Genomic DNA, 18,021 nt, shown 5'->3' on the forward strand with positions numbered 1-18,021 from the left:
TTTTTTGAAAGACCATAACATGATGTCTCTTAACAGTATTAGGCATATTACAGTTGAATTCATCCCCAAAAATGAATTCAATACTAAAAGCTAGTGACTTCACAGGGAAATCTATATGTAGCGGCCAGTCACGCTTAGCTTTAGATATTCCATAGAACTAATACTATACTTTAACGTAGCGAAATTTTGAAAGAGTTAAGGCCTTAAAACCATTGAAACCAAAATTAAATATTTCTTTTTCTATCTCCCCCTCTTAAGAGATTGGAATGGTGACACTCGGGAGTAATTTCCTCAATTATGTTGTTTCTATACTTTTGTGAATTCATAATATATGTGGGTTTATCTACTTAATAAAACTCTAATATAGACTGACAGACAACACACAGCTTAAACCGAAGCATGAAATGTTGCACAGGATTTCCTTATATAACGTAGGTGAGCGATAAAAAAGGACTTTTGAAAATTCAACCCATATAGTTAAATAAGTGATGAAATGTTTGTCATTTTTGATGATAGGAATATGGATAGGGGCCTAATTGGTGTTTAGGCTTCCATTCATAAATAAATCACTTGTATCAGCGTTTTTGGTAATTCTTCAAAAATGAGGATCAAATACTTTCTCATCAGGTGCATGGGTAGTATTTTATAAATGTTTTCTTTCATCTACTCCATTTCTGTACCACGGAGGCATAAGACACTATGTCCACTTTTGTGCAAAATACACCTTTAACCATAAATTTTTATCACCATTGACGTTCTTTCTAGTGGCATACAACACTAACCTCTATGCTGTGTAAAAAATTCACATAATTTGGGTAGAAAATAGATGAGTAGGTAATTAAGTGAGGTGGTACTATTTACAATTCTTTGAATTGATCTCATGAAAAATATTATTTGTGACATAGTTTCTTATGCCTCCGAGGTATAGATTTGTGTTATTTAATTGTTATAAAAACTTTAGAAGTCTATTTGTGTTTAATTTTTATCATGTGTTCGTGCATTTTACCGGCTTGTATTAACATTTTCAACGTAGTCTTTGGCTTGAAAGTTAGTTTCAGAATTTCAATATAAAAAAAACATTTTGAGTTTTCTAAAATTACTAAGAGCTAAATATCCAGAAATTTGAGTAAACCAAATCATAGAAACAAAATAACTAAGTTGGCTGGCACAGACTGGTAAGGAAAATTTAGGGGAAAATAAACTTTTTCAAGTTAATCAAATGGCGTAAAACTTTCCTTTGATTGGAATAATGCCAGTGTGAGCCGGTCCGTCCCTAACCCAATAAGAAAAGTTTACATGGAACGTAGAAACATGCTTGCCGAGTCAAAAGTTCTTATTTATAGTCACTGACAACCACGTAACACTGACTACGAAATTAAAACTATACGCGATTACACAAATAACTTACCGCATCCTTTGTGTTTTCACACTAGATAGTGAGCTATGTAATATGATTTCGAAAGTATTTTACCATAAAATAATAGCATTCATGTGTAAAATGTATTTTACAAGTAATTAAAATTTTAACATCCAGTTGTACAGGTTACCTGCAAAATTTAACTGAGCTAATTGTAATATTGCATAGAAGCAGATTCAGAATTGCTTATTTAATTGTATATGGAAGCCATGTTTACCAAAATTTTGAGTTTTTATCTCAATTATATATGACAATCGATTTTTATTTCATATTTTTACAGCTTTTAGACATCAGTTATGATTTCTTTCCAGTCATTTATTTGTATTTTAGTACATTTTTTATTGCAACGTTTTAATTTAACACTCCGAACTCAAACTAAAATTTAAGCTATTTTAAAGCATGCCATTAACTGTATCAAATTAAACAATATACTGTTTTCATTGTAATTATTTATTAATGTGTACAAATAATCATAACTGCAATGAGAAGTTACATAATCACACACTTAAACAATATATAATACAAAATTCATTAAACAATACAAAAACTGAAATGGCGAAAAAATAATACAAAAGGGAACTAATTACACGACTGAGTAAGTTCGTGTCTATCATATCACAGTCTAATGACAAACATTAACATATGTGCACTACCGATATCACATAACCTAGCTTCGTTTGAGCTTGGATTCAAACTGACAACAAATTAAATGTTAAAAATACAATGTATATACAAATGAGTAATACATGTTAAATATGCCATTTATTAATTTTAACATGGCAGAGATGTTACTACAAAAGTAATTATAAGTTTAAAGATTTGGTTATTTAATAAACCAATTTTTGCATTTAAAATATACTTTGGTGACTTTTAATCTAAATGCATTGGTATTAAGGTACTGAGTATGAACTAAAAAACCTTAAACACAGCTTTATAAAAAGTTCACAAAAACCAAAAGGAAGGTGTAAATTAAATGCTCTAACTACTTTGTAAATGAATTCAAAACATTCTAAACACAAACTTAAAGGAAAATGTTAAAGACATTTACTACACTCATGTTTGAAAAGTGTTTTATATCTACTATTATTTACAACACACCATTAAGGAAAGGAGTCATCATCAGGGATAGAATAAGCGTATTTCTATCAGTGCCACTAATTAGGTTTCAGAGTAATTTTTGTTGCTCTTTAAAGGTGTCCGGACAAAGTCATTTAAATATAATTTGTGTTATTTACAATCTTGAATTAATTTGAAACTCTTACTAAAAAAATCTCGAAAACTTAATAAGATTAATTTCTGTTCAGTATCTATACTTAATCCATCGGAGCACATCATTATTTCATGTTCCTGAACTATAGGTAGTGCTTTACGTTTGCTAATTGTAAAAATATATGTACTCCTATGTGAAAAAATACTTTTTTCTATCAAAATTATCGGTCAATATATACACATATTATTGTATTACAGTTACAAGAACTACACCAACGATAAACTATATGAGAATTATAAAAATTACAAATGATGATATTATAATATTATATACGTAATATTAATTATTAAACTAAACCAAATTAACAGAAAAAAAATATATTTGCAAAAGACAGAAATTTATTTAAAACGAATCAATCAAATTATTGTATACTTCTCCAACTCTCACTCAAAAAATGTTTTATAACATAACACCGTATGAGTGTTAGACATAAACAGTTATTCCGCCAGAATAAAATCACGTAAATAATAAGAATATGTGTGGAGATTTTATGTTGAAACTATATTTATGTACCTACATCGTAACCGTTTAAAATTTATTTCATATTTAGTACACTGGTTTATTGCACTTATGGGGAGCTATAAAATATTTCTCAGATTGTTAACATATGGCAGAATATGTGAAGTATTTTGCTTTGCCTTTTACTTATTTTCATTTTACGACTTTAAAAGTTTACCCTGGCTCTTATACAAGATTAGTGAACGAAGATATCTACTCAACTTATAAGAATAAAGGTACGTACAACTAGCTATGTAACTAATCTACAATTTCATTGACACTGTCGGCCTCATAAAAAACTTAATTATACACATACACACTTTTTTAAAATTACATCTTACTACTAATATCACAGGTTGTGAAATTTCAGAAAGACACTGGCTGCACTTCAACTTCAACACAATCCCTATAAGAATTTAAGTTTTCATGTTCTAATCACGTAATTAAACATCACTGCCACAGGACAACAATAAATTAAGCAAACCGTTAAAAAAATCTGTTGGGTAATTTACAAGAAAACGTACTGTGTTTAATGGCCATTAGCAGGAAATAATATACATAGCCAAATAGGTAAGATTTAATGAAATATGCTCAGCAATGCAGATAATATTAGCCTATGAAGAAGAAGAAAATCATACATATTTATGTTAGCTTTTGTAAACAATCGGCTTTACTGGAATAATTCAAATAACTGTTAATACTTTAAAACTATTAATAGCTTTGTTCAAGGTTAGAAAAGTAAAGATAGGATTTTACACAGCAAGGCTAGGCATATAGTTTAAAAGGCGATGCTATTTCAAAGATACCAACTCATTACTCGTAAATTTCATCCTTGCCATGAGTTGCGATCACTCATGACCCTCGCCACATGAGCGTAACTAATTTAAAGATCACGGACACCTAGGAACCTACATGAGTAAAACTTTAGCATTATTCTCTTATTAGTTATAACAATAAAATCAACGAGATCAGTCTAATTACAATACGGTTAAAAAATATAAAATTATACAACGATCATACTACATCTATATTTGTAGAAGAGACCACGAAGTACAAAAATAGGTAACATGAGGGTAGCAACATACATAGTTTTCGAAAAAGAAAAGAAAAAAGTCGTACTAATTAAAGAATTGACGTAAGTACTGGTTTAATTTAAGTACATACATGTTGAAAAAAATTCTTATAATTATCGCACACTAGCAATAATAGTTTGCACTTCATAGGATTGGGTTCATTTTTCTTCCTTTCAGAAAAAAAACAATCAACTAGTCTTTTCTTAAAAAATAAAAACTCATGGCGCACACAAAATAAAGAAATTACATTTTTCGTCGGCGGTGGGAAATTTATAAATTTACAGTATTAAATAAAAGTATTCAAAAAATTCAAAGAACACTTCAAAACCAATTTGTGACACTAAAGACATGCCAAATATAACAATTTTCAAGAAGCCGTGAGTTTTTGAATTAAGCATATAGGCTATATCAGATAAGTATATTGAAGACAATATGATTATGATCGAATACGGTATGCAATTCGAAGTACATAGAAGCTACAAGACATTACAAATAATGTGACATGTCTTATCACTGGCCTCGTTCAAACTCCCAGCTTGACGACCCTCACCGAAAGTTCGAGTGACGAAGGCACTTGACTGCTCAGCGAGCCGACCTCCGCACGCAGTGCTGCGCTCGGACGCCAGACGCCCACCTCGCGACTTCGGGGCCCTCCCGCTCCGACGCCGTCGCCGCCGTGGGGTCGCCGATGGTCGGGCTCGACGCCGGGCGTCCGGCACGCGCCCAAACGACTCGACTCCAGCCTCTCGTTGGCCAGGTTCTCGTTGATCTCGTTGGAAATGTCGGCGTCCCGCCCGCCATGTTGGATTCCCCGTTGCGGCATCGAGCACATGACGAGCTCCTCCAAGGCGTTCCAGTGCTTGTTCAGGTTGATCCGGGCCGAGCTCGTGATCTTCCGAGGCAGCATGGGCTTCGCTATCTGCAAGACAGAACTGTCGGTGTGTGAAGCGGAGGCATGCCCTCTGATCGCCTTTTCCATAGTCTTAAATATTATACAGAAATACATATTCTGTTATTTTACAAAACGATTCCTTTGGAAACCAGTTGCCAATAAATAGTTTGCAATACTGCAAGACAAATATTGTAAATTTGTACAACAAATGGATTAAATTATTCGTTTTTTTAGATAATGACTATTAATTACGAAAATTAGTGCATAATTTTATTTTTTAATTTATGTTTTATTCAAGCATTATTTTTTAAAACTACGAAAAATATGATCGGACATTTAAAAATTAGACTTTATTTTGTTGTATAATTCTTATTATGTACTGGAAAGCTATTCAAGGAATGGTTTACAATTAACGTTTTAACTGTTGGAAGTACTGGTTCCACACAAAGCATAAATTCCAGGGTAAGAATCCGAACCCAGTATTATTGCGAACATAATTTTGTAATGATACAGTTGTTTTCAAGTAAATGTACAAATGTATAAATATCTGTATATTTCATTAATATTTCTGTTCCACTTACAAAAATGATTAGGTACATTTGGAGCTTTAGCATGGCAGTTTATAGACCATAGTGGTGACGGATTATTGATTTAACCGGATTATCGAACTTCAGTATTGTTTTGACGTGAAGAGTACCAAACTATTATGTAATACAAAGTTATTTAAAACAAAACGTAACAAGCTGCTATGGCAAGAAAAATACCGACGAGTACTTCTGTTTTAATAAAATCGCTGATATCAGGTTGCGTCCGAACAAAGACCCGAATCCAACTGAACAAAATCCGAACGCGAGGGCTCCATCGGTACTGGATTACAGAATGTGCAGATACGAAAATGCTGGATCAAATAGTGTCAATTAATTTTAATTCATATCATAAAAATAAAATACATTAAAAATAAAAATTAAATATATAGATAAACAGAGGAAAAATGATCAGTAGTAATCTAAAAAAACGAGGGAAAAAATACACATGTGAAGAGAATGGTAATACATAATCAGAATTGCTGACAATCTCACCTTATACAACAAATCTTTACATTTTTGTATGCGCATTTGACAATGTGATTCCGGTCTATTAACTATTTTTTCAACCCTAATTCAGACAAAAACAAGTTAATTTTCTAAATGATCCGCGATTAGAGAGTTATTCTATTATATTGTTCTTAAAGGTGGATTATTTCAGAGAAAACAATCCCTGGCATAATTTCAACAGCCAAAAGCCTATGCAAAAAGCACATCTAAAACACCACTGAATTTTTTTCTCTTTTAGTCAGTAGGCTAAAGTTCAAATACATATACCTTTTGAGCTGCTTTCACTAATGGCTCACAGTTACCTGGAGGGCCCTGGGCCAATGAGAAACCCTAAACCAAAGAAGTATCGCATCACAGACAACCCACTTGAGAACGCTCACAAGTCAGGAGCCAATGAACTGACGTTATTTGCCCGAGTGTGCAGAGGACTGTGTAGTCTACCCTGAAAGTCACTGAACTCAAGAATTTTCCTGTCCCTAGTCATGAATGTCGCAGTCTCCGTGAGTACATTTAGTTGGAAGTTACTTAAATCACTACCTGAATTATCACAAGGCCAACAAGGCTGGAAGTAACAGAGTAGCACGACGTCTAACACTATAAATTTAGCTATGTATGGTCCTGCTGTAGTTGATGTACATTTTTATTTTATTAAAAGCCAAGGACTTCGTGCACCTCACGACTAGAGAAACTTCTGCTAACATTGTTAGTGCGAAGCGATCAGCGCCTTGAAATACTTATGTAAAGTTGAAAAAAAAATCATGTTGTTAGAATGTATTTTATCACATCACAGTCACAACATTAAAATAGTTGTTATATGTTTATCAGTACAGAGGCCTCCCACAAGAAATAAAAACAGATTTATTTGCCTTAATCGTTTTTATTCTCAATTAGGGACCCAAATCATTTTTCGCGAGGCATACCTAACAATTTCGTCTGCTAGTCGAACACCTTTGCTTTGACTGAAATATAACCACAATAAAAATATACATTTTATAACTAAGGCCGTGATTGTTCCGCGAAAAGATTTCCAGACCAGTTGTGTGTTAAAACTTTGTAGCCTTGACTGTGTTTTATGGTTGGCTGGCAGGCGCATGTCTACTGTAAGCACACCAATCACAGCCATCCAGTGCGGACGCAAGCGCGTCCTTAATGGCCCGGGCCAAATAGGGAAATGGCTTCTCTTTGCGGACGGCCGCCAATTACAAGGGAACAATCGCTAACGCAGGCATACCTTATGCAGTCTAATTATAAGTCAGATTTTTTTTCTCGCGATAATTACACACGCCCCTGGTTGTAACATTTGTAACAGAAATACATATAAATAAAAGTTGTTTTCAACCGTTGTTTGGAAACAGACTTCAGAAGAAGCATCGGAACAGGCAGGCGAGTGAGTGGTTGACGTATTCATGACACGTAGCGCTGCCACTTGGCACTTGGAATTCATACGTACTAAATAACCAAAGATACGATGAGTGGAACTCTCAAGGGTTAAGTGCGAAAAAAAACGAGAGGTGGGAAAGTGGTTGATGGGGGGAGCAGGAATTGAAGGAGGAAAAAAAGAGAAGTGGGAGGGGTGAGATGGGGAAATCCATGCCCCATCACGCCAAGACTCTGTCACGGCTGGCGTGTGTCACGAGGCCCGTTTACGGCGACCTGGTCGCCCGAGGCAATAACAGGCGACACGACAGCAAACCTCTCCTCCCCTCCCCTCCCTCGCACAACCTCTCAGCACGACCCTTTCTATACGCGTTTGTAGCCAACGCCACACGATCCGTGCTAAAGACATACACGCGATAAAGAGCGCAGCTATAGCACACAGAAAATAAAATTTCTGTACTTTTACAACAAAAAAAAATTCCTTTGTAAACCAGTTGCCAAGAAGTAGATTGTGTAGCCCTACTACAAGAAAGATACCGTAACTCTGTACAACACAAGGTTAAGGCTATTTTTGCATTGTATGAAATAAGTTTTTTTTTTTCTTCAAAATAATACTGAGTATTTCTCACGATAATTGGCGCATAGTTATACCTATGTTTCAAACGATGTTTCAATCAAGAATATGTTTTTTAAACCATGGAAAAATAAAATAAAATATTCAATAATTTGACTCTATATTTGCTGTGCCCAGGCCTCGAGTCCAGGCAGCCAGCGATCTGGGCAGATGATCTTCAGCCGCCCCTAATCCTTTTCAAGTTCCCGCTAAACATCATAACATTTTACAAATTCAAGCTTATTTATTATCAGTTAAAGAAAACACATTATGCAACTAAATACTACAATGTTAAAGACACTGTCTGTATTTTTTCTTATTCTACAGTAATAAAACACGATTTATAATTTACTGTATAATGAAAAACGAGCTTTAAATCCATTTCTAAGCCCGTCGCTACTACCGATTGAATGATTTAGTGAGGTCTTCAGACCGGTGCGCGACGGCTCCTCGCAAGCCGCTGATGTTGCTGGAAAGATGACCAAACTTGATCATTTAGAGGAAGTAAAAGTCGTAACGCGCTTCCTTTTGTGCACAAGAAAAGATGCCCCTGTGAACTAGGCTTCATATTAGTTTCCCGACGACCTTGTCAAAACGTGAACAGATATTTTCATTATAATTACGTGTAGGACCATGTATTTTTTCTTGAAAATATTTCCAGACCAGCGATGTGCCAATACTTTGTAGTATTGTCTGCATTTGTTCCAGGTGCGTGTCTACTGCCAGCAACGCCAAACTCAACCACGCATTGGGGAAGCAAGCGCGTCCTGAGTGGCCCGGCCAAACAGGGTAATGACTAGGGATTGGCAAGGGGCATGCATAGTTCGTGAAAAGATTCCGAGACTAGCTAAAACACTGTAACATCGTGTGAGTTTCGTGATTGGGCGAGTCCCTTTCAGTTACAACACCAATCACGGAAGCAAAGGCGTCCCGAGTGGCTCGGTCAGACAAGGCGACGACTTCTCTCGCAGACGGACGTCCGTCCCAAGGAAGGAAACGACCGGTGCGGGTGCACCTCGCTGCAGTCTAACGAGCTGTCAGGTTGTGCTGGAACACGCGCTACCCGACGCACGTGCCGCGTGCGAGTGACCTTCGGCACGCGCGGTGACGGCGGCGTCGTGCCAACATCCGTGGTTGTCTCCTCCCCCTTCCCCCGACACCACGCGACCACACGCGCGTGGCCCACATCACGCGGATAATGAATGGTAATGATTCAGCCGCGCCTAGACTCGCCGGTCCGCTTCCTGTTTGCTTCGACTGTCCTTGACGGCGAACACCATTCCACCGTCATCGCCTCTCCCCCTCCCTCCCATAGTTTCTTCCTATCCCTAGGGACCGGTGACCTGTGACCTCTAGGTTAGACTCCATGATTCTCTATGTATTTGTGCAGATTTCACCTGCTGATTGGCTACTGACTCGTGACACCTGTTGACTGGAATGCTTGTGATTCGCTGTTTCTTTTGTCGAGCGTTTTTCATTGGTCCAGAGTCCTTCAGATAAACTGTGGCCCAATCACTGAAGCAGCAAGAAAGGCAAATGTATTTGGATTCTAGCCTATCGCGAAATGAACCCGCTAATTTTTCAGGTCTCTACCTAACCCACACGAACACAAACCCTGCATACGACCGTCAAACGTTCTTCCGATGGGTTACCATTTCACAGGTCACCCAAAAGAAAGGCATGTTTGTAACCTTTTTGGGATTAATGTTAGGTTCCGGAAAATATCTACCTAGTTTTTCATTTTATGATCCTTAGACACATAAACCATTGTAAACAACAAAAAATATATGTATTTATGTACTTCAAGACTGATACATAAACTATATATAATATCTCGGTCAAATTCATTAATTGACAAAATCGGTCAAAGGCGGTAGAAAGTTTTAATAGAAATAATGACACTAAAATTCCCTTAATATGAAAAATTGATTCCATCCATTTGAAGTTACTATACCTATTATGAGTACTGTAATATCTACGCAGTGAAGTACATTTTGAAACATTTTTTAGTAACATTATATTATAACATTCGAACAAACAAAATTATATTTTTGTAACATTTCCCTTCTCGCTTAGCAATATGAAACAATATCTAACTTGACGCACTACTTTATACCTTGGTTTAAATGGCCTTTTTAACGATTACTATTAATTCCAACTCGATAAACTAAATTGTGTCATACATGAACAAGAAATTCCATCAATTATTAAATACCGCAACTATTCAGTATCATGTTGATACATGTCACTACAATAAACTGTCTATTTTGTTATTTCTCTTAATGAAATCAAGGTGATATGCATTGACAGGCACAAAGATTTCATAATTATAAAAATATTGATTATTAAATGAACTAAAGCCCACAATTCTATGAAAACTTCATAAATTTGCATGCAGTTTTGCACAACACAAAAAAACCAAGAAAAACTGTTTTTTTAAATATAAAATTAAATATAATTAAGACATAAATATAGCCACGATTATTTCGCGGATTCATTAGATAGAAAAGTAGACTTGAAGCACGTATACATCTGCTTCACGTTTGCGATTGGACTAGTGCTCGTGACACGCCTGAGTCAGTTATAAACAACGAGGAGAAGTCGTTAACCAATTACGTGTAACCCGCCTCAGTATGTGACCTTGTATTCGACCAGTGAGCATTCTACAGTAACTTCAAAAAATAGTAAAATTAATAATATACTAAAATATACCTAATAATAATTATCGACTTGCTTATGTATAGACAAGCCTTTTTGGAATGTCCATTGGTAGGTAACACGGTCACATTCTTTGGCGGGTCGCGCGTGAATGGTAGAGACTGGAAAAAATTCGCTCTTTGGATGACCTCTAGGATAGACTCCACAATCCCCTACACACTCGGGCAAATGCAACCTGCTCATTGGCTACTGACTCGTGACACCTGTCAACTGGGGCGCTTGCGATTCGATACTTTTTTGGTTGAAGGTTTTTCATTGGCTTAAAGTCCTTCAGATAAACTGTGAGCCAATCAGAGAAGCAATGTTAAGGCACAGTTGTTTGGATTCTATCATATCATGAAATGAATCCGCGAAATTTTCCGGTCTCTAGTGAATGGGCATCGCTGAAGCTCGTCAAGGACGTATCAGGACCATCGTAGTCCAGTAATTAAAGCGAAGTAGTATATCTGCTTCAAGTCTATTTTGCTGCTCAGTGAATCCACGAAATAATGGTGGCTATATTGATAGTAGGTATACAGATATTAATTTTAATATTAACATACTAGGTAAGGTAGTATAAATCTGGCAACAGAGGGCGTAATTGACTGTGTTCTGCAATCTAAACGTGAGACGGACTGCAGGAGGATGCGTGACCGAGGGAGAGGGCGGATGTCGAGGCACGGCAACACCGCACGCGGCCAGCGGCCTCCATCGCTACGAGCGCGGCGTGGTGGCGAACCGAGGAACTTCTGGTTCCATGCCTCGCTCAGTCCGTCACACAACTCGAGCGTACGGTTTCACATGCCAAGTCGATTTTATTTTTCGTTTTCTCGTTGTTACATTTATTTAAACGGCATTTCTGAAAATTTTAATTCGATACTCCCCGGCATTTGTTGTTCTTCCACAAATGTTTGCAACAGATTTTCACTTGGTGAAATATCTTGGGTTTAAAAAATCGCGCAAGTCCTTCCTAATTATCATCACTTGCACGACTTTTTTAACAGCCCATGATGTTAAACTAAGTGAATATCTTTTGAAAATATCAGTGGCAGATCAACAAATGCGACGTGGGTATCGAGTTAAAACTTTAGAAATAGCTCTAAAATAAAAGTAATGATGAAGAAACGAAAAATATCAACATGAAGAAGGGAACTCTTGCCTCTTCTTTGTTCAATGGTTATCTTTTCGTGATAGGCTAGAATTCTCAAAACTTGCACGTTGGGTTCTGATTCTGCTATTGGCTCACAACTCAACAGCAGGAATCTGGGCCGATTAGAAACTCTTCACCAAAGCAGTATCGAATCTCTGGTTAGTTGATGCACTTCGCAAGTCAGCAGCCAATGAGCAGATGACACCTACCCAAGTATGCAGAGAACTGTGCAGTCTATCACCACGGTGATTGATCCCCGTGAATTTTTCCTGTTCCTACATACACAACATAGTCCCAACTTTTTGTATGCTACTTTGATGACAATTTTCGCAAGTGAGATGGTTATGGAATTTTGCATTTGGCAAGAAAATTGACTTCTTGGATGTCAACACACTTCGTTCATATTTGAAATGTTTCATTATTGACGGACTATAAACAACGAGACCAGATAGTTAATGAAAATGTGACTGATGTATTCATGAACACCCGTGATTCTCTTTTAAAAAAAATTTCTATGTAAAAAATAATTTATTGTACCAACCAGGGAAGTAAGGAGCTGTAATTTTTTGATAAATACACCTGTAGGCTAACATTTTTTTGCGAAATACAACTGTCTCAAGTTATGGCTGTAAAGGTATAGCAGATAAGTACTATAACTTTTAAGTCATCAGGAAAATTAATATCGCGCACTGTTATTTATACGTTACCCAGAAATGTAAACACTAACAGCTGTTTGCGGGAAGTCTTGGTAACATTACTCGTTTGCAATCTTAATTATTTGCCGTAAAATAGTTCAGTTTAATATACTGATATAATTTCATCAGAAAGTAAATTCATCTCTCTTACTATATCTAATTATTGTCTTCAGAGCATAGCCCCATCATTGTCTTACGATCTGCAAATTGGATCTGTCAAAAATCAACGGATGGAAACAACGACACGTGCGCTCGTTTACAAATGGTACTTCCTCCAACAAACACACGTATTTGCCCAAATTAGTACACGTACAGTCGTATTTTGATGCAGTACAAATTTTAACTTCCCCGTCACGAATCATCTAACACTTTGTGTGTTTAAACTCGAACATACAAAGTGATGCAGGAATCACAATATACCGCGTTGGACGCGATGCGATGGAAGCGAAAATTTTTCTAACCAATCACCTTCGACGCGTCCGTGACGTCAGAGCGACAGACTTCCCGATTATAAGTATTTCTTATATCAATCATGCCACGGGCGCAACGTTACTTAAATGAACACCAAAATTTTTCGAATGATGGTTAAACTGCTACACTGGTAATACTTTTATTAATTTGATAATATTTATATATTTATTTATGACATATCTGAAATGTGTTATCCACGGTTATTTTTCCAATAAAATATTAAAATTCAATTAAACTTGTTTCTCTCAAACGTATGGATTTTTTAAAACAAGAACCTGAAAACAAGCGTTGATGGCTGTAGTACGTTTGCAGGTACTTAGTGGCAAAATAAATGTTATAATTAATCGGAAATCGCCTATTTTTGTTCGTCAAGTGGGGGAGGACAGCATGTTCACAACAACGCGATATTTTGCTGACTCGTCGCGTCGCGCCGTCGCGCTGTTGTGATTCCGGCATCGAGATTTCATAACCTCAACAAATGTGTTTGACTACGTCAGCCATTAATTTTATTTTGACAATATATTTTGGCAAGTGAACCTTTCCATGTTTGGGGTAATTAATCGTTTACGTACTTAGCCAAGCAAAATGTCGAATGACAAAAAATTTTTCTTGAGAGTATTACTTCAGAAGTACAATGAAAATGAGATAAGAGTAAACCATGGTTTAAGGGTGGCTCGCGCGCCAAGTTGATTGTTTAATTTCCTTGTGATTGTTATTATCAAATAAATTTTCTTATAAACTTATTCCGATAGTTACTCTGCATTTGTTGTTTGGTCACAAATTTCCCACCAAAAATTCATAAAACTCTTTTTAGAGCTGTAAAAATCATGCATGTGAACATAATATTTTGAATTCTTGCGTGACTTGTTACTGCTTTTAGAACCTTTAATAACTAATGTTGATAAACGTATTATGCGAGAACGCTATCGTGATATATTTACAGGAAACGTCCTCAAATATTAGAAACGACAAGAAAATGAAATAAAACAACACGGCACGCGTGACAGATGATTGAGTAATTATAGATAGCACAAGGTAGTTTACTAATTTTTGCGAGGGTAAATCAACAAATACTGCGCTATTGTCTGAAGTTGCTTGGATTCTGGGTCGTAGCCGCGTCGAAGGCGAAATTTTTTAACCGACGTTTCGGTCGAACTCGCAGTCGCCATCTTCAGGGTGTGGCAGGAGAGAATTTCAGAGAAACCTCAGTAGGTTAACCGCCACCTTGAAGATGGCGACTGAGAGGTCGACCGAAACGTCGGCCGTCGGAAGCGGCCTGGAACCCGCGAGCCGAAGCGACTTCAAATAACTGCGCTGTTGGCTAACGGACAGTCCGGCGGGGAAGGAAGAGAGGTAAAGGAAACTAGAAGAAGGGCGTTACCTTGGTCCCGGGGCCGAGCGCCGGGGGCCGCACCCCGCCGCCTCTGACGTCACCGCGGCACATTGGTTCCCCTCGCGCGCGCCAGAGAGCGCGCGTGCAGGCCAAGGCAAGGCTGGGCTGGGCTGGGCTGGGCTGGGCTGGTTGCCGTAGAGGAGCTGAGGCACTCCCGTCTCTGACGGCGACCGGCGAAGGTCTGAGGGCGCCCGCGGCAGGTCGGGTTTCCCTTTTATAGCGCGAGCGCGTGCTGGGCCCCGCGCGCGCGCGGCCAGGTGTGCTATCCCTCTCTCCCTCTCTCTCCCTCTCTCCATCTCTCTCTCTCTCTGCTCGTGCGCGCCGCGCTCCGAGAGCGTGCTGCGCAGCGAACGGGCAGCGCGCCAAAAAAAAAAAGGTCCCAGCTTTATCCGGTGGAACAACCGGCCATGTCCTCTCGTCTCTCTTTTAACTATACCGACCCGTGGCGGATTTAAATTTTGAAGGACTCTAACCTCTCTGCCGTCCTACACTCTACAAATATAAAAACCCTTTTCTCGAGAAATAAAAATTAAGTCTGTAGAATAAATACTTTTAAATAGTGTAATAATTGTTTTATAAACTTTTATATTGACAGTCGCATATAATTAAAAAATTAAACGTTATTTATATAGGTAGAATACTATTATTATAATAATTGTTTATTGAGTTTAGTTAAACAAATATATCTCAATTATATTTCTGGATCCGCCACTACACCTAAAATTTAATTTCACTAATTTATATTCAATCCATTTTTTTTTTTTTTTTTAATAACGTGAATCCACGAAATCTTTCAAGTCAGTATTTCAGTGGAAGTGGACTGTGAATCATAAATATAATTGTAAACTCTCTGTAAAATTTTATTTGATAGCTAATGTACAACAGCAGAATAAATAAATCATGTTTGATTTTTCCAACATGTAGACTTTTAATAAAAGTAACCACTAATTAATAAAATTTATTCGTGTTTAGTGTAATAGTACATTTCTAGGAAATATTAAGTTACATATAAAGCAAATGAAGCAGAATTTTTTTACTTCTCGGTGCCCAGTTTTTAAATTGTATAAAATTTGGTTTTTAATTTGTGAGTTAGGTGAGAGTGGGGGTGGATCGTATCTATACACGCTGGTGAAGTCGACATTATTTCCGGCATGTTGCTTAGCAGCTAGAAACAAACCCGCGTTATTACAGGATATCTGTGTGTGGTAGTATATCAGAGGTTAAAACATGTCACGTGCCTACTTCATTGACGGTTAGAAAGGTTGTATGACATTTTAGAACTTATGTTCCGGTGTAAACATTTGTTATTTTCTTGCCCGTGCGCACCAGTTAAGCGCTTGGTATCGTTTTCCACCAAGACGTGTTCACGACGTTTGACAGGCAGAGCGCGTGGCGGGAAATTTGAAAAACATATTCGAGAACGAATACCAAATATAGACACTTGTATGTACCAAAATTCCTATAAGAATATGTGTACTTTTGAACCAAAAGATTCCACACATGAACACGCATTAGAACGACAAGGGAAGAAAATATTAGTTTTAAAAATAATTATTTTTAAATATAGCATGCTGATTTATCTGTAATTCTGGATGAAACAGTATTATACTTATGTCAAAACTAATTTAAATTCGTATACTCTGTGTTTATCCTTTTTTTTTTTTTACATAAAATTGCGAATATTCTACTAAATTTAGAGTAGGGAAGATCGGGGAATGTTAACACAGAGCCCTTATTTAAAAAACAGTGCATTAGGGTGCACTCTCAGTCAGACCAGTCCAAAGATATTTTCTAGCATTTTCAATGCTACTGCATGTTGTGACATAGTTTCAGAATAATGAATGCATATTTTCTTGACGCAAGGATATATTTTTGGAGAATTTAGAACTAAAAAATTCTTAATTTTTAAAATTAAAAAAAATTACTTGCACATTCTGAAAGAGTATATATTTCTCTGCAAATTCCAATACGCAATGTGAGTTGTAAAGTTTCTCAACGTTATTGTAATCTCAATTATACAAAAACATGGCGACGGAGTGCTTTACATATTGTTTGGGGTACATTCACACATTGTGTAAACTTCCCTTGTACTATTCATCGCAAATACTGTTTTCTTAAAGGATAACAAACGATTTAAACATGTATGTTTAGCAGGATAAACAATATTTAAAATATAAATGGCATCCATTTGTAGCCTTGGAAAGACTAAATTGAGATAAACGTTCTACTTGTTCTGTGTTTGAAAGAATGGCAAGAAAATGCTTGAATAATATCTCATGAAAGCATCCGACATTTCTGGCTTACACGTAAATAAGTAAGGCGGGTTACTTACACTTCTGCTTTTTTCCTGTAGCAGGAATACCCCTCCATCCTGTAAAGAGAATGCAATGTCAGGTCCTTACTGGTTAACTGTTTATTTTTTTTAACACAACACACTGCCTATTAGGCCCTACCAGGCTACACTCGAGCTACAAGTTTCAATCATACGAATGTATAGGCGTTTTTGGACCAAATCTTACAACTGACTTTAAAAGACTGAAGGTATGTCGTGCCGATATTTGTAATGTAGACAGAAATGGCATAACAATAATTGTGCAAAGGCCTAATAGAGTTATAGCAGGCAGAGGATTCAGTCTAATTGGAAAAATTACATCGGCAGAAAAAGGGTCGTTCGTTACTGTGGCTCCTCCATGAGCAAGTGCTGTGAGGACCGTTCTTCCCAGGTTAGATTTCAGCAACATGTACATGTGTTGAGTGTTGGGCCGGTAGGCTGTAAAGGGGGTGCCTACCCATTAGGGAGAATTGGTTAAAATATTATTAATTTTTTAATTTAGTTAACATTTTTGTTTTACGAGTAAGAAGTTCAACCAGATAGCCACGCCTTATATTTTGGAATATTTTTAGAAAATTCCGAATGACGTTACGGTTATTTACCCCCCCACCATCACTGCAGCCATACATTATTATCTTTGAAAGATTTGTGCAATGTGAGTGCATGACTTGATGTAGGGTTTTGGACATACGCCATTGCTATGCTTATGTATGTCTGTAGAAGAAAACTACAAAAAACACAAATGACAAAAACACAAATTAAACAAAAAATTGCTGTTGTCAGGATATAAACACCACACAATACTCCACAACAGGAATATGGTCAACAAACAAAGAAAAACAAAGAAAAATGGACTAACAAAACGAAAAAAACCCACAAATGATGACAGCACAAAAATACCGAATCCAAAAAATTCAGCAAAACAGTTGAAACGAGACAAAAACACAGCAAAACGAAAAGAAGAAACAAACACAATAGTTTTCCAAAGACAGAAGAGAACGAAAAAAAAAACCACAAATGATAACAGCACAAAAATATTGAACCCAAAA

At 36.8% G+C, this 18,021-nt stretch overlaps 2 protein-coding genes across 2 annotated transcripts in view; both read right to left on the bottom strand.

The window, feature by feature from the left end:
• LOC134542951 (uncharacterized) overlaps window positions 1-18,021 on the bottom strand; it is a 647,441-nt gene that overhangs the window by 312,092 nt on the left and 317,328 nt on the right. The window contains exon 2 of the mRNA XM_063387576.1: window positions 16,973-17,011. Coding sequence (XP_063243646.1) covers window positions 16,973-17,011 — 39 coding nt within the window. The remainder of the gene's footprint in view (window positions 1-16,972; window positions 17,012-18,021) is intronic.
• Window positions 201-14,813, bottom strand: LOC134542952 (uncharacterized). Its single transcript, XM_063387577.1, has 2 exons — window positions 14,629-14,813; window positions 201-5,177 (listed from the first exon to the last, which is right to left on the bottom strand). The coding sequence occupies exons 1-2, from the start codon at window positions 14,689-14,691 to the stop codon at window positions 4,782-4,784; spliced, it is 459 nt and encodes a 152-aa protein (XP_063243647.1). The 5' UTR covers window positions 14,692-14,813; the 3' UTR covers window positions 201-4,781.

Source organism: Bacillus rossius, assembly GCF_032445375.1.
Source record: "Bacillus rossius redtenbacheri isolate Brsri chromosome 9 unlocalized genomic scaffold, Brsri_v3 Brsri_v3_scf9_2, whole genome shotgun sequence".
NCBI lineage: Eukaryota > Metazoa > Arthropoda > Insecta > Phasmatodea > Bacillidae > Bacillus > Bacillus rossius.